The 27,998-nt window shown below is 47.7% G+C and overlaps 1 protein-coding gene across 2 annotated transcripts in view; it reads left to right on the top strand.

Annotated features, from left to right (window-relative positions):
- LOC142590101 (extracellular serine/threonine protein CG31145-like) overlaps window positions 1–17,169 on the top strand; it is a 71,067-nt gene extending 53,898 nt beyond the window's left edge. For both annotated transcript variants that reach the window (XM_075701956.1, XM_075701957.1), the window contains exons 6-12: window positions 175–267; window positions 1,562–1,674; window positions 2,056–2,209; window positions 2,721–2,857; window positions 4,107–4,188; window positions 5,169–5,494; window positions 7,980–17,169. In XM_075701956.1, the coding sequence (XP_075558071.1) occupies window positions 175–267; window positions 1,562–1,674; window positions 2,056–2,209; window positions 2,721–2,857; window positions 4,107–4,188; window positions 5,169–5,451 (862 nt within the window). In that variant the 3' untranslated portion in view covers window positions 5,452–5,494; window positions 7,980–17,169. The remainder of the gene's footprint in view (window positions 1–174; window positions 268–1,561; window positions 1,675–2,055; window positions 2,210–2,720; window positions 2,858–4,106; window positions 4,189–5,168; window positions 5,495–7,979) is intronic.
- Window positions 17,170–27,998: the final 10,829 nt, after the last annotated feature.

Here is a 27,998-nt window from a genome sequence, read left to right as displayed (position 1 = left end):
AATCTCAATAAAGACAACTGCGAGCCGGGCATTCAGTTTTAAAGGCAATCAACTGATGCAGGCTTCACCAAAGCGCGTTGGATGTATACATGTAGAGCACACAGATTTCAGTGTACAGTTCTTCCCACTTCTCTACCTATTTTTTTCTCATTTATTTTTCTTGTTCTCGTGCAGGTTCTCTCGTGAAACAGAGACCAACCCGAACCACTTCTACTTCGTCGACTTCGAGCGTCACAACAGCGAGATCGCCGCCTTCCACCTCGACAGGTAATATATATATATATATATATATATATATATATATATATATATATATATATATATATATATATATATAGAAGCACTGGTGTGATAATACCATGCAATGATTATATGGCACATCGTGCAAGTTGCGATGCCGCGCATAGATGTGACACGTTGAAAAAAAGACGTCCATCTTTCTGTTATTGTGCAATGTTTGTCCTCCCATGCACGTGCTTTATATATCGTGTGCTTGCAGTGCTGATTCACGCAGTGGCACCATTTGCTGGGCCTCGTGATTTGTGCGCGTTGTGTGTGTGTGTGTAACGTTCGTTGGCATTCTTCTTCTTGCTATTTCCCTTCTTTAAGACCTTTCCCGAGTAGTGTGTTCCCGATAGTTGGCCCCTACCAGAGGCATACGTTCCTATTTTTCTACTGGTAAATAAAGAAAAAAAAACATCACCGCCCAAGCACTCTGTACAGATGGTCAACCAGCTAAGCTGAAACGTGTGGCCCCGGGGTTTATCATTGAGTTAATTCCGGTGGTTCATTAAACGACGACTTGGTAGGGCTGCCGGATCATCGGTACGCAGTTGCTGCTTGCGCTCGGCTGCGCGAGCCTGCTCTTGTGTCCGGGCTGCAGCATCGGCACGGCGTAGAGGAGCTCGTTCCCGGTTCTGCTCGCGACGTTGCTAATCGAAGGCTGCCTGCTCCTCAGGAGCACGTATGACGCGTAGCCTACCCATTTCGGAGCCGCAGAGAAACTGCTGCGCGCGCTCGGCTGCGACGGAGAGCAACGACATCACTATTGGCGCAGCCAATCGCGCGCCTTTCTCTATTTTTTGCGCATGCGCATCTGGTTGCGCCGGAGGATTTTTCGGCGTACAGGCGACGGACGGAAGAATCGGCTAGCCATATACAGCTTCGCAGTAATAGATGGCGGAGATAAAAAAGATAGCGGTCAATAAGGTCATTACTTAACTCGCGCATAGCGTGCTACACAATATGCTTAGTTAGAGCGGCGGTGTATCGGCGACATGCGAACGTCCAGTCATAGCGACAAGTCTCTTTAAGTACAGTCACCCGGCATGAAAAGCAAAACGCAGCAAACAAATGCACTCGAATGTCCGCGGTATACAGTCGAATGCCTATACAACGAAATGACCTGTATAACGAAGGAACAATTCTGTCCCGCTTCTATTGCGTGTGGTGCAGTGCCCGACATGTACAACGAAGTCACCCGCATAACGAATTATTTCGGAGACCCCAAGCACTAATGTTATAGAAGGCGTAGCGACAGCAACCGTTTCTCTCCGCGCAGGCTGCTTGGGTTCCGGCGGGCGCCCCCCGTGGTCGGCCGAGCGCTGAACATGACGACCGAGATCTACGCCATCACGGACGAGGACATCCTCAAGACGTTCTTCGTCTCTCCGGGTACGTGGGTCGCCTCGACGCACCCCTGCACGCGCAGTGATCTATCTATCTATCTATCTATCTATCTATCTATCTATCTATCTATCTATCTATCTATCTATCTATCTATCTATCTATCTATCTATCTATCTATCCATCTATCTATCTATCTATCTATCTATCTATCTATCTGTATGTCTATCTATCTATCTATCTATCTATCTATCTATCTATCTATCTATCTATCTATCTATCTATCTATCTATCTATCTATCTATCTGTATGTCTCTCTATCTATCTATCTACCTATCTATCTATCTACCTATCTATCTATCCTGTTGAATATGGCTTATATTATAGCAACGCCCCCTTTTGTCGTGTTTCTTCTTTTTTTTTGCACAGCCAACAACCTGTGTTTCCACGGCAAGTGCAGCTACTACTGCGACACGTCGCACGCCATCTGCGGGAACCCGGACATGCTGGAGGGCAGCTTCGCGGTCTTCCTCCCTTCCAAGGACATCGCGCCTCGCAAGTCCTGGAGGCATCCGTGGCGCAGGTGTGCGTGCTGCACTTCTTTACTGACCGAGTGCACGAGCGAACGCCTCCTCCTCTCCTCGGTATACCGGAAGTGATTTCACTGGGTATACCGGATATGGTGTCCTGCAGGAGTCACTCGCTCGTGGAGAAAATTTTTTGCGCCCTCTGGGGCTTGTATATATTTGTCCCACAACAATGATCGTCGTTTATCTTGCCCTCCTTGCCATTCTTTAACGCTGCGCGTCCGGTATACTTCCAAATCACCAAGAGGCACGCGTGTTATCAGCGTGACATGGCATTCGCGACAGTAAAGTAGCGAGCGCAGAGTTTTCTTCAAGAAAGGAAACTCTAGCGAGGCATCAGATGACAAATGTCGCTGTGAGACAAGATAACCCCCAAAGGGTGCAAACTTTCTTAGAGTGCAGAGGGTACTCTAACGCTACGCTCCTAGCCTTGGCGGGAATGATGTAACCTAACCTTAATTGACTTGATCTTTGACCACCCCGTTGCTGTTTCCTTTTCCTCCGCAGGTCGTACCACAAGCGGCGGAAAGCCAAGTGGGAGCTGGACGACGACTACTGCGTCCAGGTGCGCGCCACGCCCCCTTACGACCGCGGCCGGCGGCTGCCCGACCTCATGGACATGGCCGTCTTCGACTTCCTCATAGGTGCGCGTAGGGAACAACTGTCGTAGCCCCTCCCACGTGGTGCTTATATATATATATATATATATATATATATATATATATATATATATATATATATATATATATATATATATATATAAACAACGAAGAGTACGACCTACGTTGAATAAGCACAGTACATTGCACTGTCGTTTCGGCTCGTGGACCAGTCTTTGTCAAAGTAACTTGTCAAAGAGGTAGAGGACATGCTTGTACTTGCTTGTGCTTATGTTGCTTATGCTTGTACGAGAAATCGAAACACGTATTCAATCAATTGACTAAAATGCATCAATTATCTTTTTTTATTAATTACTTTACGACACACATTGCAATTTAGCAATTGTAGCTGGTGAGAGTGCAAGGTGCATCCGATACTTGAAATGAATTTCCAGAATGATGCGAGTTTGGAGATAAGCGCCATCTGAATCGCCGTAAAAATGCGCTGTTGGTCCACTTATCTTTTTTGTTTAACAAAGCTCTCTTTTGTGCATTGATGCACAAAACTAAACAGGAACGCCCACGCATTTCGTTCCGCACTTTGAGGAAATAACATCTCGAAACTGGTCTCATCCTGGAAATTCATTTCAAATGGACACGTCTTGCAAGCTCACCGGCAACAATTCGTAAATTGCAATACATGTGCCGTAAAGTAATTAATTGAAAACATTATTTAGTGAATGTTATTTAATCGAACACGTGTTTCGATTTCTCGTGCGAGTAGAGTCCGCGCCTTTTCGAAATAATCCAGCTCAACGACAAGAATTATGCCACAGGCGTTGTTTTTTTTTTTTTTTTTATTCCATCAAACTCAAGAATGATCACCCTGTATGGGGTGCTTCACTGCTCGAGCACATGTCCGTGTCTCGAGCCCGTGCTCTTTGTCACCGAGTGCTTCTTGCACTCTGACCTTTACACCTAAACTCGACAGCCAGCTTAATAGAAATGTTACACGTTCACCGCTGGCCTCCTGCCACCCAAACTTCTCAGAAAGATCGACTTTTATTACGCTCGTTGATTTCCTAATGTACGTACAAGGCATACACTGGCACCTATGGCCCCTATATTTGTCTATAGTTCGGTTCCAAGCAGCAGCCGCTTCTACTGGAAAAGCAGATAGACTGAAAGAAAGGCGTTGCATTTCTTAGGCAAATATTAGGGTTTCCACATCTGCCTCCTTGACGTGTGCGATAAAGCAGGGGATCGACGCACGTGTGTTTATGTCACTTCGCAGGCAACATGGACCGGCACCACTACGAGACGTTCCTCTCGTTCGGCAACAACTCTTCGCCGCTGCACCTCGACCACGGGCGAGGGTGAGCCGCTATTCCGTGTGTTCCTTCGGGTATTCTACGCGTTGTAAGGGACGACGCCCATTTTCCCCCCACTTGGTGCATCGCAGAATTGTACCCCGCAAGATAACTTGCGCTCCTTTCCTTTTTTTAATAAACGCTCCTGGTCCTATATGTGAGCCTGCCTCCTTGTGCTTCCCCGCAAGCTTTGCGCAAGTTGCTGGCGTCCCTCATAAAAAAAAATTTTTTAATGCAATAGCATTATTTAATGCGATAGCATTATAAGCGGACAGCCACCCTCCTTGTAGTTATTCGTGTGACGAAAAAAAAAATTATGGGCCGATCCTCGAAGGCAGTTTTGTCTAACACAGTGTCTAAAAGCGCTTGCTGGCACGAGATAAGGATGTGATAAAGTGACACGTGACGCGTGCTCCGCCAGACGTTTCAAAGGAGCGAGTTCGTCGGCTCGAGAGACGCATCGAGCCCCAATGGTTAGAGCTGCTGCGGTGGAAGACAGGGGTTCGATCCCACCGTCCCCATCACGCGCATTTCTTTATAGAATCGCGTAGGCCGACGTGCTTTCGCCCAATCGAGGTAACGGATGTCTGGTCCACCCAAAGTGAATCAGCCAAACCGCCGCGCTACTAACGGTGGCTACCGCGGAAGCGCAGCCGCGGCGAGCCTTGCAGCTGATTGTTGTTGTTGCCTCAAACATGGCTCGTACCCACAGGGGGGATTGGCCACGCTGGGTTAATTGAAAAAATGCATCTAATAAAACATCAAAAGGGGGTAAAGGCATACACTCAAAACGAAGCACTAGGCAGCGAAATGCTAACACAAATGTATAGAGGGCCTAGGCATAAATTTACGATAAAATGGAAATAAAGTAAAGCGTCCCACAGCCGGTGCCCTATAGCAACATTTTTGTTATCGCTGCGTCGTCGTCGTCGTCGTTGTTGTTTATTTGTTTGTTTCTTTGTTCCTCGCGCACGGGGGCGCCGCAGCTTCGGCAAGCCCCACCACGACGAGCTGAGCATCCTGGCGCCGCTGTACCAGTGTTGCCTGCTGAGGCGCTCCACGCTGCGGCGGCTGCTGTCGTTCCACAGCGGGCCGGTTCCGCTGAGCGCCGCCATGCGCCGCTCGCTGCGCCGAGACCCCGTGGACCCGGTGCTGACGGAGCCCCACCTGGAAGCCCTGGACCGGCGCGTCCAGCTGGTGCTCGAGGTGGTGCGAGAGTGCGTGTCCGAGCGATCGGCCGCCGAGGTGGTCATCGTGGACGACGCCTGAAGAAAAGAAAAAGAGCGGCCGTTCCGCTCGCCGTAATACGCCGGTACGTACGCGTGCGCGCGCTCGGAAGACACGAGAAGCGTCGGGAATTAAAAGCGACAACGGGGAAACTAGTGTTTGAAAATAGGCGCGACATAAGCATAGGCTAGGCATGAAGAAATGAGGAATGGGAGGCTGGAAGCTTGATGATGGGTGATGGAATAGATCCGTATTTGTATGACGGAAATTTAGGTCATACATACGTTTTTGATTCGTGGCTAAGATTACCTTTGCCATCTGTCCTATACAAAGAGGTGGTATCTGTCTGTCTGTCTGTCTGTCTGTCTGTCTGTCTGTCTGTCTGTCTGTCTGTCTGTCTGTCTGTCTGTCTGTCAAAGCGAAACTTTCTTTGCCTCTTCGACTTTCCCACTGCTGCTGCTGTCTGGCACACCACGTCGGTGGGTGGTTCAGAGCGTGTGAATAGATGACAGGAACTCGGCAGAGAGGAAAGGCGAGGCGAGAAACTCGTTTGGACCTTTGCACCGAGTCAAATGAGCACAATGTCCTCTGCAGCTCATTGGGCGTCGCCACATTAGCCCCTTGGCAGCTGTAATTATCCAAGACCCCTCCCCCGCAAAACATTGCAGAAATTGCAGTGCTTACCTTTCTGCCATCATGCAAGTCCAGAGAGGAAGCTAGGTAGAATAGTAGAGAGGAGGGGGGAGAGGAGTCAGAGAAGGCGTAGCAGTTTTGTTGCAACACGTGGGGTTGGTAGAACCGACACAGGCCTTTGCCACTCTTCGCTCGCAGTACCCCAGGGTGTGAGGGCGGCAGACGGAAGATATAACTTGGAAAGGCAAGGAAACAAGCGGTTGCGGACAAACTGAAGGTGGGGTACGGTACGCTTATGCTATTCCTGAAAAATAAACACCATGCAAATATTTCAAGCGGACAACTTATGCAGGACGTGCAGAAGCACAGCCCCATTAAGGTGCGGCCACACGTCAAATCAACAATTCTGTGCCGGCCGCGGTAGCATTGCGGCTATGGCATTGCTTGAGGTGGCGGGTGTGATCCCGATCGCGGCAGCCGAATTTTGACGGGGGCGAAATAAAAAAAAAACGCTCGTGCACTTAGAACACCATGATGTCAGAATTAACCCGGAGTCCGCCACTATGACGTGCCTTATAATCCGGTTGTGGTTTCGCTACATACCGCCCCATAATTCAATTGAACTTTAATACTTCTACCACGAAAACCTGGTGACTTACGAAAATGGTTCTACTTAAATTGAGGACGACGTAACGAGCCATGGAAAGAAGAATGATGGGTGTAACGTTAAGGGATAAGAAAAGAGCAGATTATGTGAAGGAACAAACGCGAGTTAATGACATAGTTGAAATCAAGAAAAAGAAATGAGCATGGGCAGGACATGTAATGAGGAGGGAAGATAACCGATGGTCATTAAGGGTTACGGACTGGATTCCAAGGGAAGGGAAGCGTAGCAGGGAGTGGCAGAAAGTTAGGTGGGCGGATGAGATTAAGAAGTTTGCAGGGACAACATGGCCACAATTAGTACATGACCGGGGTAGTTGGAGAAGTGTGGGAGAGGCCTTTGCCCTGCGGTGGGCGTAACCAGACTGATGATGATGATTTCTACCACGATGCGATGTGCCATGTGAGGCAGTGAATACGGTCAACCCTCTTAGGGCCATGAACATTGGCGCACAGCAATGCCTCAAGAAAACACGTGTCCTTGTGTGTACTGTGTACTACGCAGACAAACAGCGGTGGCACATGCGAGGTAAAGTGTAACATCAACTCACCCCTCTCGTTTTGAACTATACGTTGAAGAAGAAACATCGACGCTAATTATCATCGTCATTGAAAGCAAACTGCACAGAAAGCTTCGCTGACGTAAATTCTCACAGTGCGTAGGATCCGCATAATGTATGTATGTATGTATGTATGTATGTATGTATGTATGTATGTATGTATGTATGTATGTATGTATGTATGTATGTATGTATGTATGTATGTGTATGCGTGCATGGGTGCGTTCGCGCGCGCTTCGTTTCTGAAGGATGAAAGTAAACAGAAGGTCGTCTAAAAAGGCGCTGTGAGTGTAGAGTCTAGGTTCAGAAAGTGCGTGAAACACTGTCTCATAACTTTAAAGCGGTTACTCCTATGCTTCGTTTTCTTGGCTTCAAGATAACTTTGGGCTCTTGTTCTTTGCATGCACATTGCTTCACACTTAATCGCTCAGTTAGTTTACCGCAAGTCTAATTTGTGGCATAGTTTCCTCTTTGGCTACTCTCTCTTCGTTAGCTCAGTAAGGAGAAAAGAAAGAAGAAGAGATAAATAAATAGATGTAAAAAGAGATTGCCTATCAGCAGTCCAAGGGAAGGAGGGCAAGCTTTCAGTTTTGGAATTCGCCCCTCCGCTTCCCCCGCAGACGCGGTGAAGTGGCTAGGCTCTATGTAAATCAGCGGTGCTGACACGTGACTAATTTCACTCGTGTTCCTTTTGTTTTTCTTTTTTGCCCGCAGGTCCTGAAACTTACAGTACATATCAGGTCACTTTCCGCGGCCAGGATGTCCCACGAACACCAGCCCAGGCTTAGACCGACCAGGCCTCCTCCGATGCGCTTTCGGCAGCCCGCCGCACCTTCCTCTTCGGAAATGCACGACCAACTGTGGCCTCGCTGGTCGAAAGTGTTGCACGCTGCGCGCCGTGGAGTGGACGCTCGGACGTGCATACTGGACACGTTTCTTGCTCTCTCTCTCTCTCTCTCTCTCTCTCTCTCTCTCTCTTTCTTTTTCTTGTTATTTCGACGTCCCCGCATTCGTGAGTGATCCAAGTGCTCGAACAGTGCAAGTGAGTTTGCCGCTCGCTTTCAACAGCGTGCGACGCTTAGGCTTCGGTTCGCTGCGGCAACCACGTCGTCGACGGGACAAGCGTACCTTGTGTGCGTGGCCTGTGCTGCACGGAAACGCGCGGTGTCCGCCACGCGTTGCGTGTGCTCCCTCTCGGTAATTGCGCGCAGTGTGGTAGAAGCGCAGCTGCCTGAAGCCATCACAGACATTGTGGGTTAATCCGCTGGGTCCACCAGCTGGCGTGTGTGCCCGACGTGCGTTAGTCATCATCATTCTTTCGGGTACTCTGGACGACCGGCTGCTCTGCAGCTTTCCGTATTCGAAGGTATACGCGCTATAAACTTAAGGCGTATACTGGTTGTCTCGTCCGGTGTTTGGGGCTACAGCGAACGCTCGCTATAACGATGAACGCTCGCTATAACGAAAGTCGTCCAAACTTCAGGCTGCGGCCAACACCCCTTCTAATGGAGTCGCCCTTCAGCATTACTCGACATAACTTCGCCCCGTCCTGCGATAGACTGTCACCGGTTCGAATGAAGCACGCATTAAGCGAAATGTTGTTGTACTCGGTATCATGTGTACTGACCGTACACGTATAGTGACCTTTCCGCTTTTATTTTTTTATCAGAACATTCGTCATATGCACTCTTCTCCCCACCTGCTGTGTTCTAACATCTGTCAGTTGCAAGGTTATGACCACTATTATCACTCTTTGTTCTGAACACCACGAAAATTATCTAGTGGTACCGTGAGAATTTCTACTGCATTCACAATTACTCGGCTCTTTACGTACATGCCATTTCCGAGGAAACTCTTCGCCGTCCTCTCCCGTTGTGGTACGTGCGGCGTGTGTGTCATCGGCTGCACAGTAAAATTTCGTTATAACGAGGCCAATTCGTTCAAACTGCCGTTAGGCTCAACGTCCTGCCGCCAGTCATGCTACGATATCGTTACATTTGCAGCACCTCAGTTTTCTCGAAACCCACCGCGGTTGCTTAGCGGCCGTGGTGTTGCGCTGTTAAGCACGTGGTCGCGGGGTCGAATCCCAGCCACGGCGGCCGCATTTCGATGGGGGCGAAATGCGAATACACCCGGGTATATTTAGATTTTAGGTGCGCGTTAAAGAACCCCAGGTGGTACGAATTTCCGGAGTCCCCCCACTACGGCGCGCTTCATAATCAGATCGTGGGTTTGGTGCACGTAAAACCCCATAATTATTTTTTTGTTTTGCTTTGTCGAAGTTATGCTTGCACCAGACTTTTCGCCGTCTTGTTATGTTCGTCGTATAATGTGCGTCTGTCTGCCCCGCACTAAAGGTGTGCTGTAAGCTAATCGTGTCATTTCGCTGTTCCAAATAGATGCGGCACTATTCGTAATGTCTTCGCTTTTATCGCACCATTCGTTTCGGCCGTCCCGCGCTGACTTCTTTATAGCGGAGCCGTCCTCCCCTGACTTCGTTATAGCGGGGTTGCATTCTCGTACCTTGTTTCGCACGCAGAGGGAAAGCGTTTTGTGGCAATTTCCAGGCGTTTCCTGAGCCCGTCGAGAAACGAAGTTTTAGCCCGACGTGGCACTTACTAACGTTGGCGCAGTAACCAGACGAAGTCGATGACGTCAGCGCTGGTTTTTTGTGACCCCTCGTGAGGTCGTGCTCACTCAAAGTTTGTAGCAGAAGTCCTTAATTATCGCAACCACTTTCTGCGTTACGCTTCATCTGCTGCTTTAGGCGTCCCCGCGAGGGGTGTGAACTTCTTGCGTAGGCCGGTAGCTCGGCCGGAAGTGCCCCGTCCTGTCTTCTCTCTTCGTTCTCGTCTTTGTGCACTTTTGCAGTTTCAAGACCCTAGTAAACCAACTAGCCCAGTTGTCTATTCTGTGTGCATTTAGTACTCCCCCGACGCGGAAAGTTGGGCAATGCCAAGAACGTTTCTAAAGTTCTCGTTAAATGTACAGCGTCGCGATGTAGCGCCAGGAGCGCTGCTGTTCCCGGCTCATAACATCCATCCATCCATCCATCCATCCATCCATCCATCCTTCTCCTTACGTCAGTAGTAGTAACACGCGCGCACCTGGATAGAACGGTTGCCGAGAGGGAGCACATGTTTCTGTGCTAATGTGTGGCGCTTTGGACCTGTGCATTTTCACGACGGTGTTTAACCGTTTCTCCTCGCTGGTGGCGTGTGATTACGTCATTTCCGCCTTTCGCCAAACCGTGTGTAGCCTCGAGCTAATAATGTGCGTGTCAAGTGTTCCGACCTGTGTTCCTTTCACCTCGGCAGCGGGCAGTACATCGCGATCCAGCCGAGATTACAAGACCATTCTTACCGTGTGTTGCGGCCGCAGTCGGTTATTTGTGGCCGCTCGGCCGGACTTCGATTGAGCAGCGTGTCTACCGGTGCAGAGAAGTGTACGCTCTCGGTCACAGTGAAGTAGAACGTCTGTCGCACATTTTTTTTTTTTTGCTTGTTTATCGGGACGGAGTGATAACGGCTGTGAGGGCACAATTTTCGTTTTTGTATCAGTCGCGAAGATTATTGAAGGCACAAAACACTGGGCGTTTGCCGGACATGCGCGCGTTGCCGTACTGTGCCGCCAAACTGGAACATAAGTGCCAGCCCCTGTGTCAGTGGCGCCATCTTGTGAAGGCATGTTGAACCAAGCTTATGCAGAACAGAACTGTTTCATCGCGTTTTTTGGTTACGCACATCTTCGAAAGGTGTCGCCACTATTGCGACAAGGCTACGCGCCAGTCTGACAGGACGAAGATGACGTGCGCGCGTCATGTCCTAGCTTCGTGCGAGCGTCGCAACAGCGTCACGTGATGCGTGCGGTGCGATTCACATATCAATAATGCGAGCGCACGGTTGCGCTTGCCACAACAAAAGGTTACACTTTTGCTCAATTTCAGGTATCTTTCTTTTTTTTTTCTTGTTCCACAACACGTGCTTTCTGTGATGTCAAGTCACTTTTCGTATTTAGATAAAAAGAGTTCTAGTTGAGCTTTTGGCAGCTTCGGAGTACGCATCGCTACGTGTGACAGCCTTCTCGGTTATTCGAATTAATTGTAGTTCGTGCTCTGAAGATCCAAAGTGCATTTTCGTGAAGCTAACGATCGATAGCATTGCATTTACACCCGATCACATCGTGTTATTTCTTCCATATGTCACCGTACCGTTGTACTGTCAGTAGGTACATCGTCTTTTATCTTTTGCTTAAGAATGTCGGATGTACACTCGTGTGCACACACTGTAGCAATCGCTACGAACGGGTGGATGTCTGATTTTTTCTTTATCACACTATATATATACCGCTGATGAGGCATCGCTCCCTCAACATTTTTTTTTGTACCTGTATGATATAAAGCTTTCTAGTCTAACTACAACACTTTTCACTTGTCAGCGCCACTAACGCATGTGTCTGCTGGACTGTAGGCAACAGAATGAGGCTAGGACTGTCCCGTATTCTTATTGGCATAACGAATGACAATCCACATGTTGCTTGGGATGTCAGCGTTACATTATATGCTTCGTTTTCGAAATTGTTACGCGATTCATCCAAATTCATTAAACTTTGCATCGAAGATTGCGCGTTTTGTACTAGTTGCGAGGTAGCGCTGCGATTGCCGGTGAAGCTAAAAACCGCCCGTGCGGCATACATTTCTCAAAACCTCAAGGCCCGCGAGCTCCGATTGTGACGTCATCTATAGATAGGCCGACAGTTCAATGCCATGCTTTCGATTAAGCATCGTTCTGAGTGTTGCCAGCGTCCCCCATTGAAATGTATCGGCTGTCTGTCGGCCTACACGTTTGAATTCACCGTTCATAGTGCGTAGACCCTGTGTTATCTAGATGGCGTTGATGATATACAACACGCTTGGCAGTTCGTGACACTTCCGGCGACGGCGTTTTATCTTTAGAAGCTTGATCGTTTCGGGCACTTTCGTATGCTTGGCAAAGTCGATCACTCCACTCGAAGGAAAAAGAAAATGTCGGAACGCATAAGCCAAACTGTGAATTCAGTTGAGAGGAAGTGTATTTACTGTGCGAGCGTGGACGTTTTGTGTGTGCGTGCCTTTGCTGTGAGATTGGAGAGCTTTAGGTTAGAGGACGCAAGCGGCTTGCGTACGCAAGAAATGGGTGCCACGGTACTGCGCATGCGCAGACACCTACTCCAGAGTCTGCGCCCTCTAATCTAAAACTCTCTACTGTGCTAAGACCTCTGTGTACGCGTAGTGTGGCAGTCGCGTGGCATCGGCCACAACCCGTGTGTTCCCATTTATATCGCCTCCTCCACCAGGTGCGCTCGCATTTCCGATGTTCCTCGATACGTCGACGTGTGGAGCTAACTTTTTTTTTTTTTACAGCGCTCCACTGATAACCGAACGATCAGAGTATAACGTAAGGCGTGAGTGTTTCTGATTGTATCGATGTCTCTCCTCTTTTCGTCTCGGCAGCGGAGTCTCCCGAGACTCGTTGTGTGTTCAGAGAGTGCCACGTTGAAACGCACTGCAACGGTTGTGTACAGACACAGTTTTTGAACTGTATTTTGTGGGGTTCTTTTTTTTTTTTTCGGCGTACGGTATGTTACGGGGTGTCCTACGGATGAGCAACAGCATCGGTATGCAAAGAACACTTGTGCCGGCTGAGATTCGTTATATGTGGCGTGTGTGTGTGTGTGCGCGTACCTTCCTATGAACCCTGTTCAAAGCCCTGAAGATACGCGCCTTATACGTGTACAGCCGATGTTGTTTCTTCGAAGGCCTTCTCTCTTTTTTTCTCTCAAAGCCTCCCGGTGACAATCGAACATGTCGTCTTTCTTTCTTCGTGTGCGCTGTCTGTGCTATAGTCACAGCGTCCCAGGACCTTTACAGTGGAGTGTCGAAGCACACAGGGAATGCTGTCCTGGTACTGCACTCGAACTCGAAAAGCGAGGATCTGCGCAAGGGCAGTACAATTACGCGGCTCCAAATGATATGCTGACTTTCTTTTTTCAGAATATGCTGATGATTATACTGTCCTGCTGCAACCGCTGTCGTCTAGCTTTCGAGAGTGATGACCCTGACCGATCAGACGCAAGGATGCTATCCCTAGCGAACCCCTAAAGCTGCGCCAATGTGGACCCAGCGTAAAACCAACGCGAGCCACTGTGGTCTCGTGTAGGGCCTACATTGGCTTTACCTTGGCTCGATCATGTCCCAACGTTACGCCTACGTTGGGTTCGCCTATACTGTGCGGATGTGATGCTCGATTATTCGCTATACTGAGATTGCGATGACGTCAGAAGGGGCTCGCACATTGGCGCGCGAACCCGCGTACGGCGTGTAACAAACTGGGAGAGGATTCCCAATGTGCTTTGACTCTCCGATGCCTCCGCCATTGCGTCCCTGTTGGTGGCTTGAAAGTGTGACGTGGTATACATATCTCGCGCGCGTATTGGTTGCCGGCCCCGGACGTTGTTCGGCCTGTGGGGTCGTAGCCGTTGGAAGCCAATGTTGTACAGTGTGAGTCTCTCGCTAGGGGCTACACTATATGCGGTCTTTTTCTTCGTATCTTTTTTTTTTTTGAGAAGAGGGGGTTAGTTGGTTGGTGCAGTTAACGAACTGAGTTCATCTGAGGTCGAGACAGAGACGCTAAGGAGAAGCACTAATGTCACGCGTGTGACATATATAGCTTCTGAAGACTCGCATTCGGCATTGCTCCGGCTAACGAACAAGAATGTCGATGATATTTGCATCGAATCTGAAAGGAAATCTTTCCTAATATATCAGCGCCGGCGATGCCAGTGTGACGTCATAGATTTCCCAGTGTTGTCACGCAATTCGATTCTTCCTGTCTCTTCCTTATATTTTTTTTTGTAAGGGGGTGCGGAGATAATTAGAGTTCTCCCGAAATGCATTTACCAGATTCAGCATTCGCCTACTTTCGAGTGAAGCCTACTTTCGTCATTGAAACAGTCACATTGACGCCACCAGATGCTGCGAAATCTATGACGTCAGGAAGAGTTGGTGCGCAAGTTTTACGGTGGCGTCGCCACCGGTATTCTTGCTTATTCTTTCTGTCCTGCCAAGGACGTCACAGATAATTGTGAGAGTGACCTGTTTGGTATTCCAGAAGCGCAATCTGTGTCAACCTTTATATTCACTTAGTGCTTTTCTTTGGCGTCCCTTTGAACGTGTGCAGAAGCTGTGATACGGGGGCGCATATCGCCGGTTTAACGGCTCACAGGAGCTAACTTCAACGACACACGAGTTGCATGCAGAGTTCTGCGTACACGTAAGATTAGAAGCACGTTAGTTAGAAAAGCAGTTTACCATAAATGCCTTTACAAAAGCACAAGTGTGCACGACATTAAACGCTCACAGAACTTTGTGGCCAGTGGACTGGGATATAAATGAGGTTGCTGTACTATAGTTTGGTCTGTCCATGTCAACGTATTATACAATTTACGTAATACTGAGGAACGTAGGCGGTAGCAGCAGCGCTGATGGCTCCATCTCGTGACTTAGAGTTAAATTAAAGCTCGCGGAACTATTATTGCAACTATTATTGGCATGTTCAGCAGCATAATCATTGGTGTATCATGGCTTTTTTTTTTTTACACGAGAACAGTCGCAACGCAAAAGCTTTCGTAGCGTATTGTCGTTCAATAATCCGTGTTCCGGCATGCCATAAACTCCTACAAGTGCATGAACACGCTAGAAAGTCTAATTAGATGTCGTTACATTCGAATGTAAGGACACTTTGCGATTGCTTAAAGACATCCTGGTTCAAATACAAAAGAGAGAAACTTCAGCTTGAACGATTTCATTTTCCCCCTTTATTTGCCCGGTTACCTTGTCTGGACTTTCTTTCAACAGGGAACAAGATGAAAAATACTACGGCTTTTTTATTATGCTTTCGCCACATTTTGTGTTCTTCGCTATCTTTTAGTAACATCATTAGCACAACACACTACAAGAGGAATATTTTCTTTTTGTTTCCTGACAACACCAGGATATTTTGTTTGACAGACTCACCACCAATCAACGACAACCAATATAATGTCAGGAAACGTTTTCTATGGCCTGTGCTAATATGAATTGAATGTTCGATGCGAGTTCTTAATGAGCTAGATAAATTTTTTATTGATAGGGGGGGGGGGGGTAGACGCCCCACACGTGTTCTCGCTGCTCAAGTTCGTCACCTATTCGTATATATTTATAGCATAACAAATAAAACGGGCGCAGCGCTGTAAGCTTCATTCGCACGCCATTGAAGTAATCGCCGGAATTCGATCAGGCCCGCAAATGTAACGCCGGCAGGGCGAGACGACGTTTCTCCAACGCCGGTTACACGTTGAAATAGCCCCACACGTGTCGAGTATTTTGTGACATCTGCGCTCGTATACCTTTGTACTGCGTACCTAATTTGCATGTCATGGCACGTGCACCAGTTTCGGTTAGCACGCGACGGTGGCGCGCAGACCATGTCAACCGACGTGCAGCTGTTAGATGGCGCTTCTCTCTTTTTTTTTTTTCTTATTGAAACTGCTTGCTTCTTTCTTCCGTGTTCGTGACGCAACGACACTCTCCCGCCACCGGCCGATGGCAACGCTGGTACTGTCAGTCATACGTGGTGTAGACGTAGATATCTTATGTGGCTCTAGTTCCTCCGAGCATATCTCTCTTTCAAAATAATCTGGCACTGAAAATGGAAGCGTCGAAGCTTGTTCCGACGCACGGTATGGCCTTTTAGGCGGCTCTGCAGATGACGTGCTGACGCCAAACGACACGTTACCCGGGGCGCGTGCGTTCGCGTCATCTTGCTCCTGATTGGTCGACGCCATAGCTGCGCCACTCCCACTTCAGTGCCGCGCTATTGTGACGCAGAGTGTAGGAGATCCTGCCAGTGGATACCGGCAGGCGCGCGTTAGGTTCGTGATGTTTACTTTTTTTGTAAACATTGTTTTGTGTGGTTACCAGGCGGGCAAGAAAAGAGCGTTAGTTCGTGAGCTGTTTTGTGCACAAGCCACGTATGTATGTCTGCGCCACATCTGACGGTGACAGTGGCGCCACCTAGTGTGAGCAGTGCAAGACAGCAAGTTATTGACTTCCACGTCACGTGGTGCAACACGTCACGCGTTGCTGTCGACTTGCAAGAACGGTTGCGGTGCGCAGCAGTCACTGAAGAAGGGCTCAAATGAAGACTGACTCAAACGCCTCGGTTAAATGGAGGCAGCGCACGGAATAGTCCGATCAACGGAAGCGTGACCTCTGTTGTGTGACACGCGATAGGTGGCGCCACTAGCGTCGTCAGATAACGGTGGCTCTCTGCTTTTTTTTAAATGTCAGTGCGAAACGGGCGGACATTGTATATCTAGGTAAGGACGTTGCCTGGACCCTGGTGAAACCATATCAACTCCTCCAGAGGGTGTTATATGCCTCATGCGTCTTCGTCTCAACACTCCATGCTGGTCCTGGAGCTTTCTCAAGTACTACTGTAAAGAGGGGCAGGGGGGGGTGTCGGGCCAATGTGTAACCCGACATTGGGCCTACAATGGCTTCGTTTCCTGTGCTGCTCGTATCTGTCATCGCATGAAGAGCGCAGCTATCTGTATAAGTGCAGTGTTTTTTTTTTATTTTCTACTCTTTTTTCTTCTGCGAAGTTCTTTTTTTCTTCTTTATTTCGGTGAACTTCACAGAAAGTGGGCGCCATTTTTTCTCCCCACGTACGCTACTTCATGGCAGGGGGATTTCTTGCGTTCACGGAAGTTTACAACCTCCACTTGAAGGGTTCATTGTATACACTTATAAACCGACGTGAATTTAATATACATATGACTATTTTGTACAGAGGTGACAAATAAAAGATATATGCCACTGTTGAAATTCCTTGTGCATCCGAGTGTCAATTATATCAAGATCGCCGTGCTTCTTCTTTTTTCTTCGAACAACTTTCGCTGCGACGTACACGAATACGGTCAAATCTCGGTATAACGAAACTTGACTTTACGAAATTTTCTACGTAACAAACTACCTTTGACCTCCCGGCACATATTCACAAAATCTGATAGCGTAGAAAACATCGACACGATGAAATGAACTCATCGTCTCACCTGATTTTAAATATTTAGGTTGGGGATATTCGTGGGGAGCAGTAGTATACTACTGCTCCCCACGAATCCCCCTCTCCTCGAAACCGAAACCGGTTGTGTTTAAAATGCTTCGACAGTTATCCAAGCACTGCTACAAAAAACGCCTAACGATATGCCCGTTTTATGTGGGCCATTTTCCTTTTCGTGAAACTGCCCCTTGCGGGGTGTCAGCTTTACATGCTTAGCAAGTTGCAAGCTTCTTCAATAGATGTCGCCAGCTGGTCTGTGGCAGCCATGTTGAAACGCGTGCGCACCGCATTCTGAATGCGCGATTCCCGGTTATCCACGCAAACAAGAACGACATTTTTTTTCACCGCTCGTGGATATATATTGTTGTTCGCTTAAGAGGAAGCTTTAGCTCGGGCCCAACTCCGACGCGGCCTATTCAAATACATGTAAAACGCAAAAACGTTTTTATGAGATAACCCCTGGACCGATTTTGATGAAATTTGTTGCATTTGAAAGAGAAAGTTAAATTCTAGTGACTGTTGGAAGCAGAATTTCGATTTAGGGCTTGAATTTTCCTAAAACGATTTTCAAATATTTGACCGTTTGAAAAAAATAGAAGCACGAAGTTTACAAATTGATAGCTATGCATCAAGAACTGATATCGCGGTTCTGTAAACGGCATCCATTAGATCATTCAAAGCGGACAAATTCAATATGTCATTTTACATCTTACATGAATTTGTTACGTTGGTTACAACGGTTTTACAAAAGTTGTATTTCCCTATGATTAAATTTTTTTATATTCATGTGTAAAATATCAATTTTGTCCGCTATGGATGTACCTTTAGATGCAATTCACAGAATTGTATTATAATCTTTAGTGGTTGAGTTACAGAGTTGTAAACTTGATAGTTTCGTTTTTCGAAAATTTTCGATTTTCGCCAATTTTTAATAAAAGATTGACGAACTAACTCAAAAATTCGAAACCAACAGTCACTAGATTTTAAGTTTGTCTTTTAAATGCAACAAACCTCGTCAAATTTGGTGCAGTGGTTGCCGAGAAAAACGAATTCTCCTTTTACATGTATTTAGATAGGAGCACTCGAGCTAAAGCTTCCTCTTAAGAGGAAGCTTTAGCTCGGGCCCAACTCCGACGCGGCCTATTCAAATACATGTAAAACGCAAAAACGTTTTTCTGAGATAACCCCTGGACCGATATTAATGAAGTTTGCTGCATTTGAGAGTGAAGGTTAAATTGTAGTGTCTGTTGGAAGCGGAATTTCGATTTAAGGCCTGAAGTTAAAAAAAAAAAAGATTTTCAAAAATCCGAAAGTTTGAAAAACAAATAGAATCACGAAGTTTACAAATTAATGGCTCTGCATCAAAAACAGATATCGCGGTTCTGTAAAGGGAATCCATTAGATCATTCAAAACGGACAAATTCTATATATCAATTTATAGCTTACATGAATTCGTTACGTTGCCTACAAGGGGTCTGCAAAAGCTGTATTTTCAGATTACGATATTTTCTGAGATTCATGGGTAACATATCAATTTTGTCCGCTTTAGATGTACTATTAGATGCGGTTCACAGAATTTTGATACCATTTTTCATTGCTGAGTTACAGGGTTGTAGACTTGCTAGTTTCGTTTTCTGAAAATTTGCCATTTCTGCCAATTTTTAATAAAAGATTGACGGCTTAAATGAAAAATTCGGAACCTACAGTCACTAGATTTCAAGTTTTTCTTTTAAATGCAACAAACCTCGTCAAATGTGGTGCAGTGGTTGCCGAGAAAAACGAATTCTCCTTTTACATGTATTTGGATGGGAGCAACCGTGCTAAAGCTTCCTCTTAAGTGTCTTCGATTCACCGACGTTCTCGACTTAAGGGGGACCCGGTAGGCAATCACCGCGGAGAAGGCGTTTTTCCGATCTTGATACAAAAAAAGGACACGTGGGAGCTATTATTACAGGGAGAGATGGTGACCGCTCAATGTCGCGCCGAAGCTTCCGCTTCGCCACGTCAGCCTGACGTGTAGGTCGCCGTTTCAAAGCATTTACTCAAGTGTTGGTAGATTATATGTGCTCTATATGCATGTTTTTCAAGCTTGCCGGGTTGGCTCTTGGGTTCCTCAAGAGCACGACGTAGTCATTCTTTCCTTACCTCTCAGCTGTTAACTAGGTGCTAAGTAGGCGGTGACAAAATACATAACGTCTCGACAAGATTGTGCAGGAATTTCAAGGCAGCGTCGCCGACAGTCTAGCACTGTATTCACACAAACGGTCCCTCCGGCGCGGTGGTGGGCCCGACAACACCACGTAATAATGCATGCGAATGCAGTATACGAAGGTTCCAAAAGGACTTCATCTTGGGCAAGTTGGTGCTTAGATTTCCTAAGTATACTTTGTGGCGCAAAATGCATTTCTTGAAAAGGGACAGAAGAAAGGACGACAGTGAAGCGCCAACTACCAACTGTTTAATGACGGCCTGAGCAAACGTATAGAAGAAAAGACAACTTCCGCTCATATGCGCAGGGAGCCAAGGTGTCACAGAACAACATGGTCATGATAACATACTTTGGATAAAGCACATTTCTTCGGAATATAATACGATACATGTATCGCTGACACAATCAGACCCTTTCTTTTTAATATAAAACGTTTCCAACAACTCCCTTGCAGTTTGGTCCCTACTTCTGCCAAGAATCAATACTTGTTCAAAGCATGGCGTACAACGACAGGCTTTACAGTGCGCAGGAAGATGCGCCTTGTCACACTTGCCGATGCTATTAGCGTGCTCCCTCAGTCGGTCATTAATGCAACGCCCCGTTTGTCCGACGTATGACTTGCCGCACTCTAGGGGTATCTCGTTGATCACCCCTTCAATACAGTCCCTGAAATGTTTGGCGTGCTGCTTCTGGCAGCCCCGCGGCCCCTCTCGTGTGATCCGGGGGCACAATTGAGCTAACTTGTTGGGAGCCGAAAAGACAACCGGATGCCATATCTGGTAGCTACCTTCTTGAGGTTATGGCTCCCACGGTGCACGTAAGGTACTACTTCTGGTTTTACTCGCTCCCTTTCCTTCGAGTGCGTTTTCCCAGAAATGTGCTTTATCCAAAGTATGTTATCATGACCATGTTGTTCTGTGACACCTAGGCTCCCTGCGCATGAGCGGAAGTTGTCTTTTCTTCCATACGTTTGCTCAGGCCGTCATTAAACAGTTGGTAGTTGGCGCTTCACTGTCTTCCTTTCTTCTGTCCCTTTTCAAGAAATGTATTTTGCGCCTCAAGGTATACCTAGGAGATACGAAGGTTATATGAGTAGACACAGTATACGTCCATTACACTAACCCTGACGGAACTGTCTGATTTTATCGAATTATCCAGCAGGCCGAATTAAGCAAGATGCAGGGAAAAAACGCTGATCCATTTGGCAACTATAGAATCATGCAAGTATTTTCCTGGTTCTAACACGCCCCCGAATCAAGTGCGCGCCCGCTTTCAGTGTGTCGAAACTAGAAAAACAATGTAGCAATTTCATTAACGTTCTTGAACAAGGAGAAATCTGACCCGCACCCAATTTTTTTAGCAAGAAAAATGGACAAGGTTCTAATATGTGTTGCAATATGGCGGCTGGTTTCCTAAAGTCAGCTTCGCCGCATAAATTGTTTACAAAGAACTTCGCCGCAGTACAATTGTGTTATGCGGTAAAGCATATGAATGCCACGAACGCGGTTTTGGTTTCGCATCCGAGTGCAGCGCGCAGGCAGTGTTTAGCCAGAGAGAGAGATAGAGAAAACTTTCATTGTGAAGTTTGAGTGGCGTTTTCTTTCCTAGCGGTGTGGGCTAGCGTGGTGTCTGCTTTGCCGCGACGCTATCAGCCTATTCCGCCAACCGTATCTGGTCTTGCGGGTTGGAAATTTTCGTCTTCGTCTCCCACTCGTCACTGTTTAGCCAAGTTTTCCTGGGAAAGGAAAGCCGCACGATAGGAGTGGGTAAATGCCGTAGTCACACATTGTGAGCGCCAGTTATTGCTTGAGAATCTCCCCGGGTTGTGCCTGAAATAGGCGTTTTCGATGGGATACGACGAGCGTTCAACGCATCCTCAATCCCCTGAGCTCCGTCGAGACATGCGGCCACTAGAGGGGTCACTGTCAGGGTTACGGTAGGGGTCAGGTGTGTGCATCTTGGTGGCGAAGTTCGAGTTATTCGACGAAGGCCACTTTCGAGATCGAAATAATGAAAAGGGTGAGCGTATAGAAATGCATGGGTTTAGGCCAGGACCTTCAATCAAGGTCGAATTAACCGGACAAAACGAATTAACAGGAGACAAATTGACGGAAGTTCTAAAAATCACAGTGTCGCGCCATTTTAATGGTTGCGCCCACGAACTGCTTAGAAAATCTGTCGGTATTTCCTCAGATCCCGAGTCTGTAAACCTTTGAGGCCAACTGTGCTATATTATAGCGGACACGCTGCAAGTGACCTATCTCAGTTTGTTGCAAGGAACCGACGTTTCTAATACGACAGCGGTGACGCGTCGTGTCGCCTCGATCAAACCTACTGGCTCTCTGTCTCGGCTCTCTTCGACACCCGTTCGCTAGTTCGACGCCATTCTTAGATCCCGAGTCCGTAAACCTTTGGGGCCAACTGTACTATATTATAGTGGATACTCAGCAAGTGATACATCGCAGTTTGTTGCAAGGATTCGACGTTTTTTTATTAATACGACAGCGGTGACACGTCGTGTCGCCTCGATCTGAGTCGAACCTACTGGCCCTCCGCCTGTCCCGGCTCCCTTCGACACCCGTTCGCTAGTTCGGCGCCCCCTTGACAACCGTCGACTGAACGCCTCAACCCTCCCCACGTGACAAACCCGCCCCGACGCCTCGAAGTGGATCGAGCGCGGCGACTGAGCGAGGCGCCCTCTACGTGCCGGCCGTCAGCCCACGATGGGCGGTCGCGGCTTGCACAATATGGCGACCGCGGTCATGAACGCGCCGAAAGCGAACGACACTGCCACCAGGGGTACGGCCGCCTCGATGCCCTCTAGCGACAGGTCGGGAAACCAGCCTCGGCGCAACAGGCGAGAGGGTGCCTTCCGGGTGGGTGACAAGGACGGCGACCTGCGAGCGAGAGAGAGAGAGAAACAACTTCATGTAGTCGCCTGCAGAACGACACCATGACTAAATGGCGCCGTGACGCGGGCCCTGACGTCTTCTCAACGGGTGGAGCGAGAGAGAAAAAAAAATGGACTCGACCGCAGAGGTACGTTTGCATGCAAAAAGTTACTTGAGCGAGGGGGAGCGTAAACTAAATGCGTTCTATAGGACTTGGATCGATCGCCCCTTGGGACTTTATGCGAAACCTCACGGCGACGGCGACGGCAGAAATGCGCTTGGGGTGTCGTATAGTGGCTATCGTAATAAAAGTGGCGATTACGATTACAGTTACGTCATTCGAAAAACGTAATTGATTAGAGGGACCAATTACTTCACCGCAAAATTGACAGCAATTGTGAAAGTAATCGATTACTCCTACGTTGCTTTCCTGTCGACGTTTATTAACATTAAGCAAATAAAGCGCGCTGGAACGAGGTGGTCTGGCTCTTTTGAGTGCGCGGCTTTGGAGTTGCACACACGTTGCTTATCTTCACTGCAACAAGAGCTTTTTCGAAATTTTCGCCAGTCACCATGCCTCGTCTTCTCGTGAGGACCAGCAGCAAGCGACACTGAAAACTCGCTCGATATGCGCGCTGCATGGGATGACCTAACCTAACCTAACCTAACCTACACGAACACGTACAGGGAACAAAGTTGGGGAACTATCGAATGACATTAGAAGAAAAAAAAAAGAGAGAGGCGGTAGAGTCTTCTTCGTCCTTGCAGGATCACAACCCAGTTTAGAAGAAAAGCCGCGTCTTTTGTTGCAATAAGAATTTCAATTGCCGGAAATTGGAGCACACAGCTTGTGAAACGTTGCCGGCATGAATCACCGGTTTTTAACTTTAGCAGCAGATAAAAACAGAGAAATGAACTAGCTGTTAGTTCTTTTATTTGTTTTTTTTTGGTTCGTTTCTTTATTAAATTCTTCTTCTGCAGAGGCAGTAATTCATCCACACATATCTTACGGCGCGGGAACATTGGCTCTAATGTCCCGCCCATTTTCACTTACTTTGGTATTGATGTCATTTATGCTCGTGGTTCCCCCTCAGGACAGCGGGCTAAATTTCACGCCGTTCGTAAAAAACACACCGAACGGTACGGAGTGCTCGGATACGTAATATGTATGTTTTTATGGCTGTTCGTCCCGGCCGTCTGATATGCGCTCAGCCAATGACATTTAATATGACAAAGTCGAGAAGAGCAAAAAAAAAAAAAATACACCAGACGACGGACGACGCTGTATCATACCAAAGGTTGATAGTCACCGTCTACTTCTTCTATCCTGTGCTCTGGGCTGTTATTCGTTTTTTTTTTTTATGCAGCATCTACCATCTGGCCCAAGTTGGCACTTTGTTCGCTTACAGACTTGACATCTAGTGTTTCCCCCAATTGCCGCTAAATTTGAGAGAGATAGAGAGAGAGAGAGACAGAGAGAGAAGTGGTTCTTGTGGGCTAGCGCTATTTTCTGCAACCCATGCGGGAGCACGGCTCAGCGCCAGCAGGGTGGAGGGGATGGGCTAAATTTGAAATTGGTGTCATTTGTGTTATTAGTCTTTCTCTAGGGCAGCAGGTTAAATTCTTTTGCCGTTCATAAAACAGCGTAAGGCTTTCGGAGCGCTTGCGCACGTTATTTATTGCGAAGGCTGCAATGATACCTACGCACTTTGAACTTTAGCTACATGTCGCCCATGACCTGGCTTTTACTCACTCTTAAACCAGGTGTCTCGTTTAACTGACCGAGGACGCCGGGAAAACCAACAATGAACTTGGCATATATATATGACGCATAATAATGGTGAACAAAGTCAAGAGCCCACTAAATTACTTGTAACGCTCCTGTAAAGCGAGAAACGCTGCAGTTTCACTGCACGTGACACTTACGTTCCGCGTTCCCACTGAATGCGAACCCGCGGGGTCGTGTCTTCTCAGATTATGGGAAACTGTTCAGATACGCTGCAACCGTGGGATCACCCTTGAACGATGGAATAAGCAATTTTCTACAAAGGCTGTGCTATAAACCTGTACAAATTAAACATTTATCGTATACGTCATTCGTGCAACCTGTTTCCTATATACTTCAACGAATTGTAAAGAACGCACCGCACATATATATAGTTCACCAATGAGTCCGAGAAAACCAACTACACGCGACTCGTTTAAAGCGCGAAAATTTGGAGAAAGCGAGTGTTCAGTGACGATTTCCGGAACACATAATTAGCCATGTCCACGTGAAACTATCGGTGCACACGTGGTCCCATTTCCTTCAAATATGAGAGAGCTCTATCGTATTTGGTCCTCCCGTGGTGGAGCGGGAAAACTTTGTAGGTGTTTCGTACGTACAGCGCCTCTAAACAGGCCGACAGAGGTGGGTTCAGCAATTTTCCTTTAGCCCTCTTAGTTAATTCACACACTTCGAAATTTGAGTGCGCATTACGCCCTCACCATATACCACGTTTCTTCGAAATATAATGTTCGCGAATGCTCTAGTTTTTTTTTCTTTTCTTTTGGCCTGCAAACCGCGAAAACGTGCATGCAACGTTTCTGCAACATTCTTAACAGGGATAAGCGGGCTAGTTGGTGGTCGTTATTGGAATGCATCATGTAACCGCACAAAAACAAGGGACAAAGAAGGAACACACAAGACAGCCGTGCCTGTTCCTTCTTTGTCCCTTGTTTTTGTGCGGTTACATGATGCATTCCAATAACGACCACCATCTAGCCCGCTTATCCCTGTTAATCCGCGCCTGTCTTGTGTGTTCCTTTTTTGTCCCTTGTTTTTGTGCGGTTACGTGATGCATTCCAATCTGCAACATTCATGTAACGTTTTTTTTTTTTTTTCCTGCAAAACCCAACACTATAAACGCGCTGAACATGAGCATTCCGACGTGGTGGCGCTTGTGCCGCACAGAACGCGAAAACATCGCGAGCCGCAGAATGTGGTGCCTGCAACACTGACCGAAAAAACCTGCCACGATGATTATTCAAACGTGTGAGTGCCTGTCTGAACACGGGCATTGGCGAGGCGTGGAGGGCACGACACGGACATGTACAAGGCACACGAGGCAGCACACTTCAGCGATTTCGTTTGTCCGCTAAGTCCTCGTCGATGTGTCTGCGTTACGGCAAACTAAACGATAACCTATAACAACGAGGCCAAATAACCACTCTCTTGGAGTTTCCGCCAAGTTTCCATCTCAAGTTTCGGCCTCAAGTTTCGGCCTCAAGTTTCGGCCTCAAGTTTCCGCCAAAGTGCTCAAAGCTGCCGCGTCCGCGCCTACACCGTAAAATAATTAGAGAGTGTAAATCGGTCTGAAACGCACGCCCTTACACCCAAAAGAAGGCTGTAAAGGTGCGAGTTACAGACCAATTTACACCCTTATACGCTTTGGAGGGTGTAAATTATATTCTAGTGTAGCTGACCTTTTTCCCACCAGCTTGTGTCACAAGGTAGTCAATGCTCAAAGAGACGGAGCATCGTAGTTGCTGAGCTGAGGGAACGGGATTCAAATCCAACCGTTGGGCCAGGTCGGGTCACATGGTATGGCGTGACACTAGGCGCGTGTCGCTTTCCAAGATAATCATTATACAAACGCTTCTGTTAAGCGAGAAACGTTACAGTTTCACTACACATCACACTTAACTTGCCCCTCCCCCCCCCCCCATTTCTACTGAATGTGAACTCGAGGTCATATACAGTTATTTCCGGATTCTGCAAAAAAAATTAATTATGGTGTTGTACGTGCTAAAACCACGATCTAATTATGAGGCACGCAGTAGTGGGGGAGTGCGGAATGGATTTGGACCACCTGGGGTTCTTTAACGTGCACCTAAATCTAAGTACACGGGCGTTTTGGCATTTCGCTCTCATTGTGGATTCTGGAAAACATTGCATAGAGCCGTAGAGCTGCCGCGGGATACTCTTGGACTCTTTATACAAATTAATTTTCAACGAGGGCTGTAATAAACGTGCACGAATTAAACATTCATAAATAAACGTATCATCAGCAATTACACGCACCAATCGTTATAAGCCAGATTGCTAATCGCATTAGTAATGTCGCCAATCATCTCTAAAGAATGGATGCACCGAAAAATATTTTCCTTGTTTTTAATAAACTCCAAATTCTGTTGATATACTGTGTCCGCGGAATTTCAATAAGCCGCGGGCTGTTTCATATTATTGTCTAGCTCAATGGGTGACGGAACAATTTCGTGGCACCAGAGCAATCAAGCAGAGCGATGGTGCAATTGATATCCACGTATGTGTCAAACAATTCGCCCATTCCCATATCGCGCGGAGCCGCTCCCGCACTCCTGCAGCCGTAGAGCTCCTCGTCGGTGGTCTTGGCGCCTCCACAACGCCCAAGTCTAAACGGCCTGTACTGTAGTACTTGTATCTTTTTACCCTACGGTGACAGTATAGATGGCTCGCACTGACGTCATACTATTAGTGTCATCCTGGAGTACCAGCATTGCGATTATCCGCGTCTGAGTGTCGTCATGCTCGCGATGTTTCTGGCGGTTCTCTTCCGGTTCTGGCACAGAAGCCATCGTGCTTTCCGACGGCTTCTCTACCGCGTTAAAGTGTAGGTTACGCGTAGAACTGAAAACGGTGCACCTGACGCCATCCTAGCCCGGCCGCCATGTTGGAGGACCAGCACGGCGAGAATCGGCTTCTGTTGGCTCCACGCGCGACGCGGCTCTGGCACAGAAGCCAGCAGCGTTTCCGACCGCTTCTCTCATCGCATTGAAGGGCATATGTTATCCGTTGGAATTGAAAACTAGGCACCTGACGAGTCATCCTAGCCCGGCGGCCATGTTCGAGAAGTTGCGTTCGTGACGCCACGTGACAAGCAGCTATATACAAAATTGGGCGAGTTGGTACGGTATAACATATATTCTTGGATTGTAGCGCGAAGTGGCAGAGACTAGAAGCAGACCAGGACGAGCGCTCACTCTCAACTAATGTATATACATATGTTGATAGTTTGAATAAAGATTTAGTTGAAAGTTAGCGCTCGTCGTGTCTTCTTCTAGTCTGTGTCGCTTCGCGCTACAATCCAACAATATATGCTACAGCTATACAGCCGAGGATGCCATGCGAGGCGTGCGGGAACAAGCTGGATTCACAGCAATAAGCGGCAGCCTACGTGTGACAGGCCGGATTCAGAGGAATAAGCGGCACCCTTCGTGTAACAGGCCGGATTCAGAGGAATATGAGCGGCGGCCTGTGTGTGTGTACTTACCTCGGTTCGGACATCGGCGTGCAGATCTTGCCCTCGTCCTCCGAGGACGAGTCGGGCAGGTCGCGCACCGAGTGCGTGTGAGCCTGCTTGCGGTAGACCCTGACGACGCCCGCGGACCCCGTCGCGCGGCGGTTGACGTTGGCCGAGTCCTCGGAGCGCGCGATGCGTATCACTTTCCTCTGCCTGGTGGCGGTGCCCGGGGT

Source organism: Dermacentor variabilis, chromosome 8, assembly GCF_050947875.1.
Source record: "Dermacentor variabilis isolate Ectoservices chromosome 8, ASM5094787v1, whole genome shotgun sequence".
Classification (NCBI taxonomy): domain Eukaryota; kingdom Metazoa; phylum Arthropoda; class Arachnida; order Ixodida; family Ixodidae; genus Dermacentor; species Dermacentor variabilis.
This window is presented reverse-complemented; position numbering and strand designations above follow the sequence as displayed.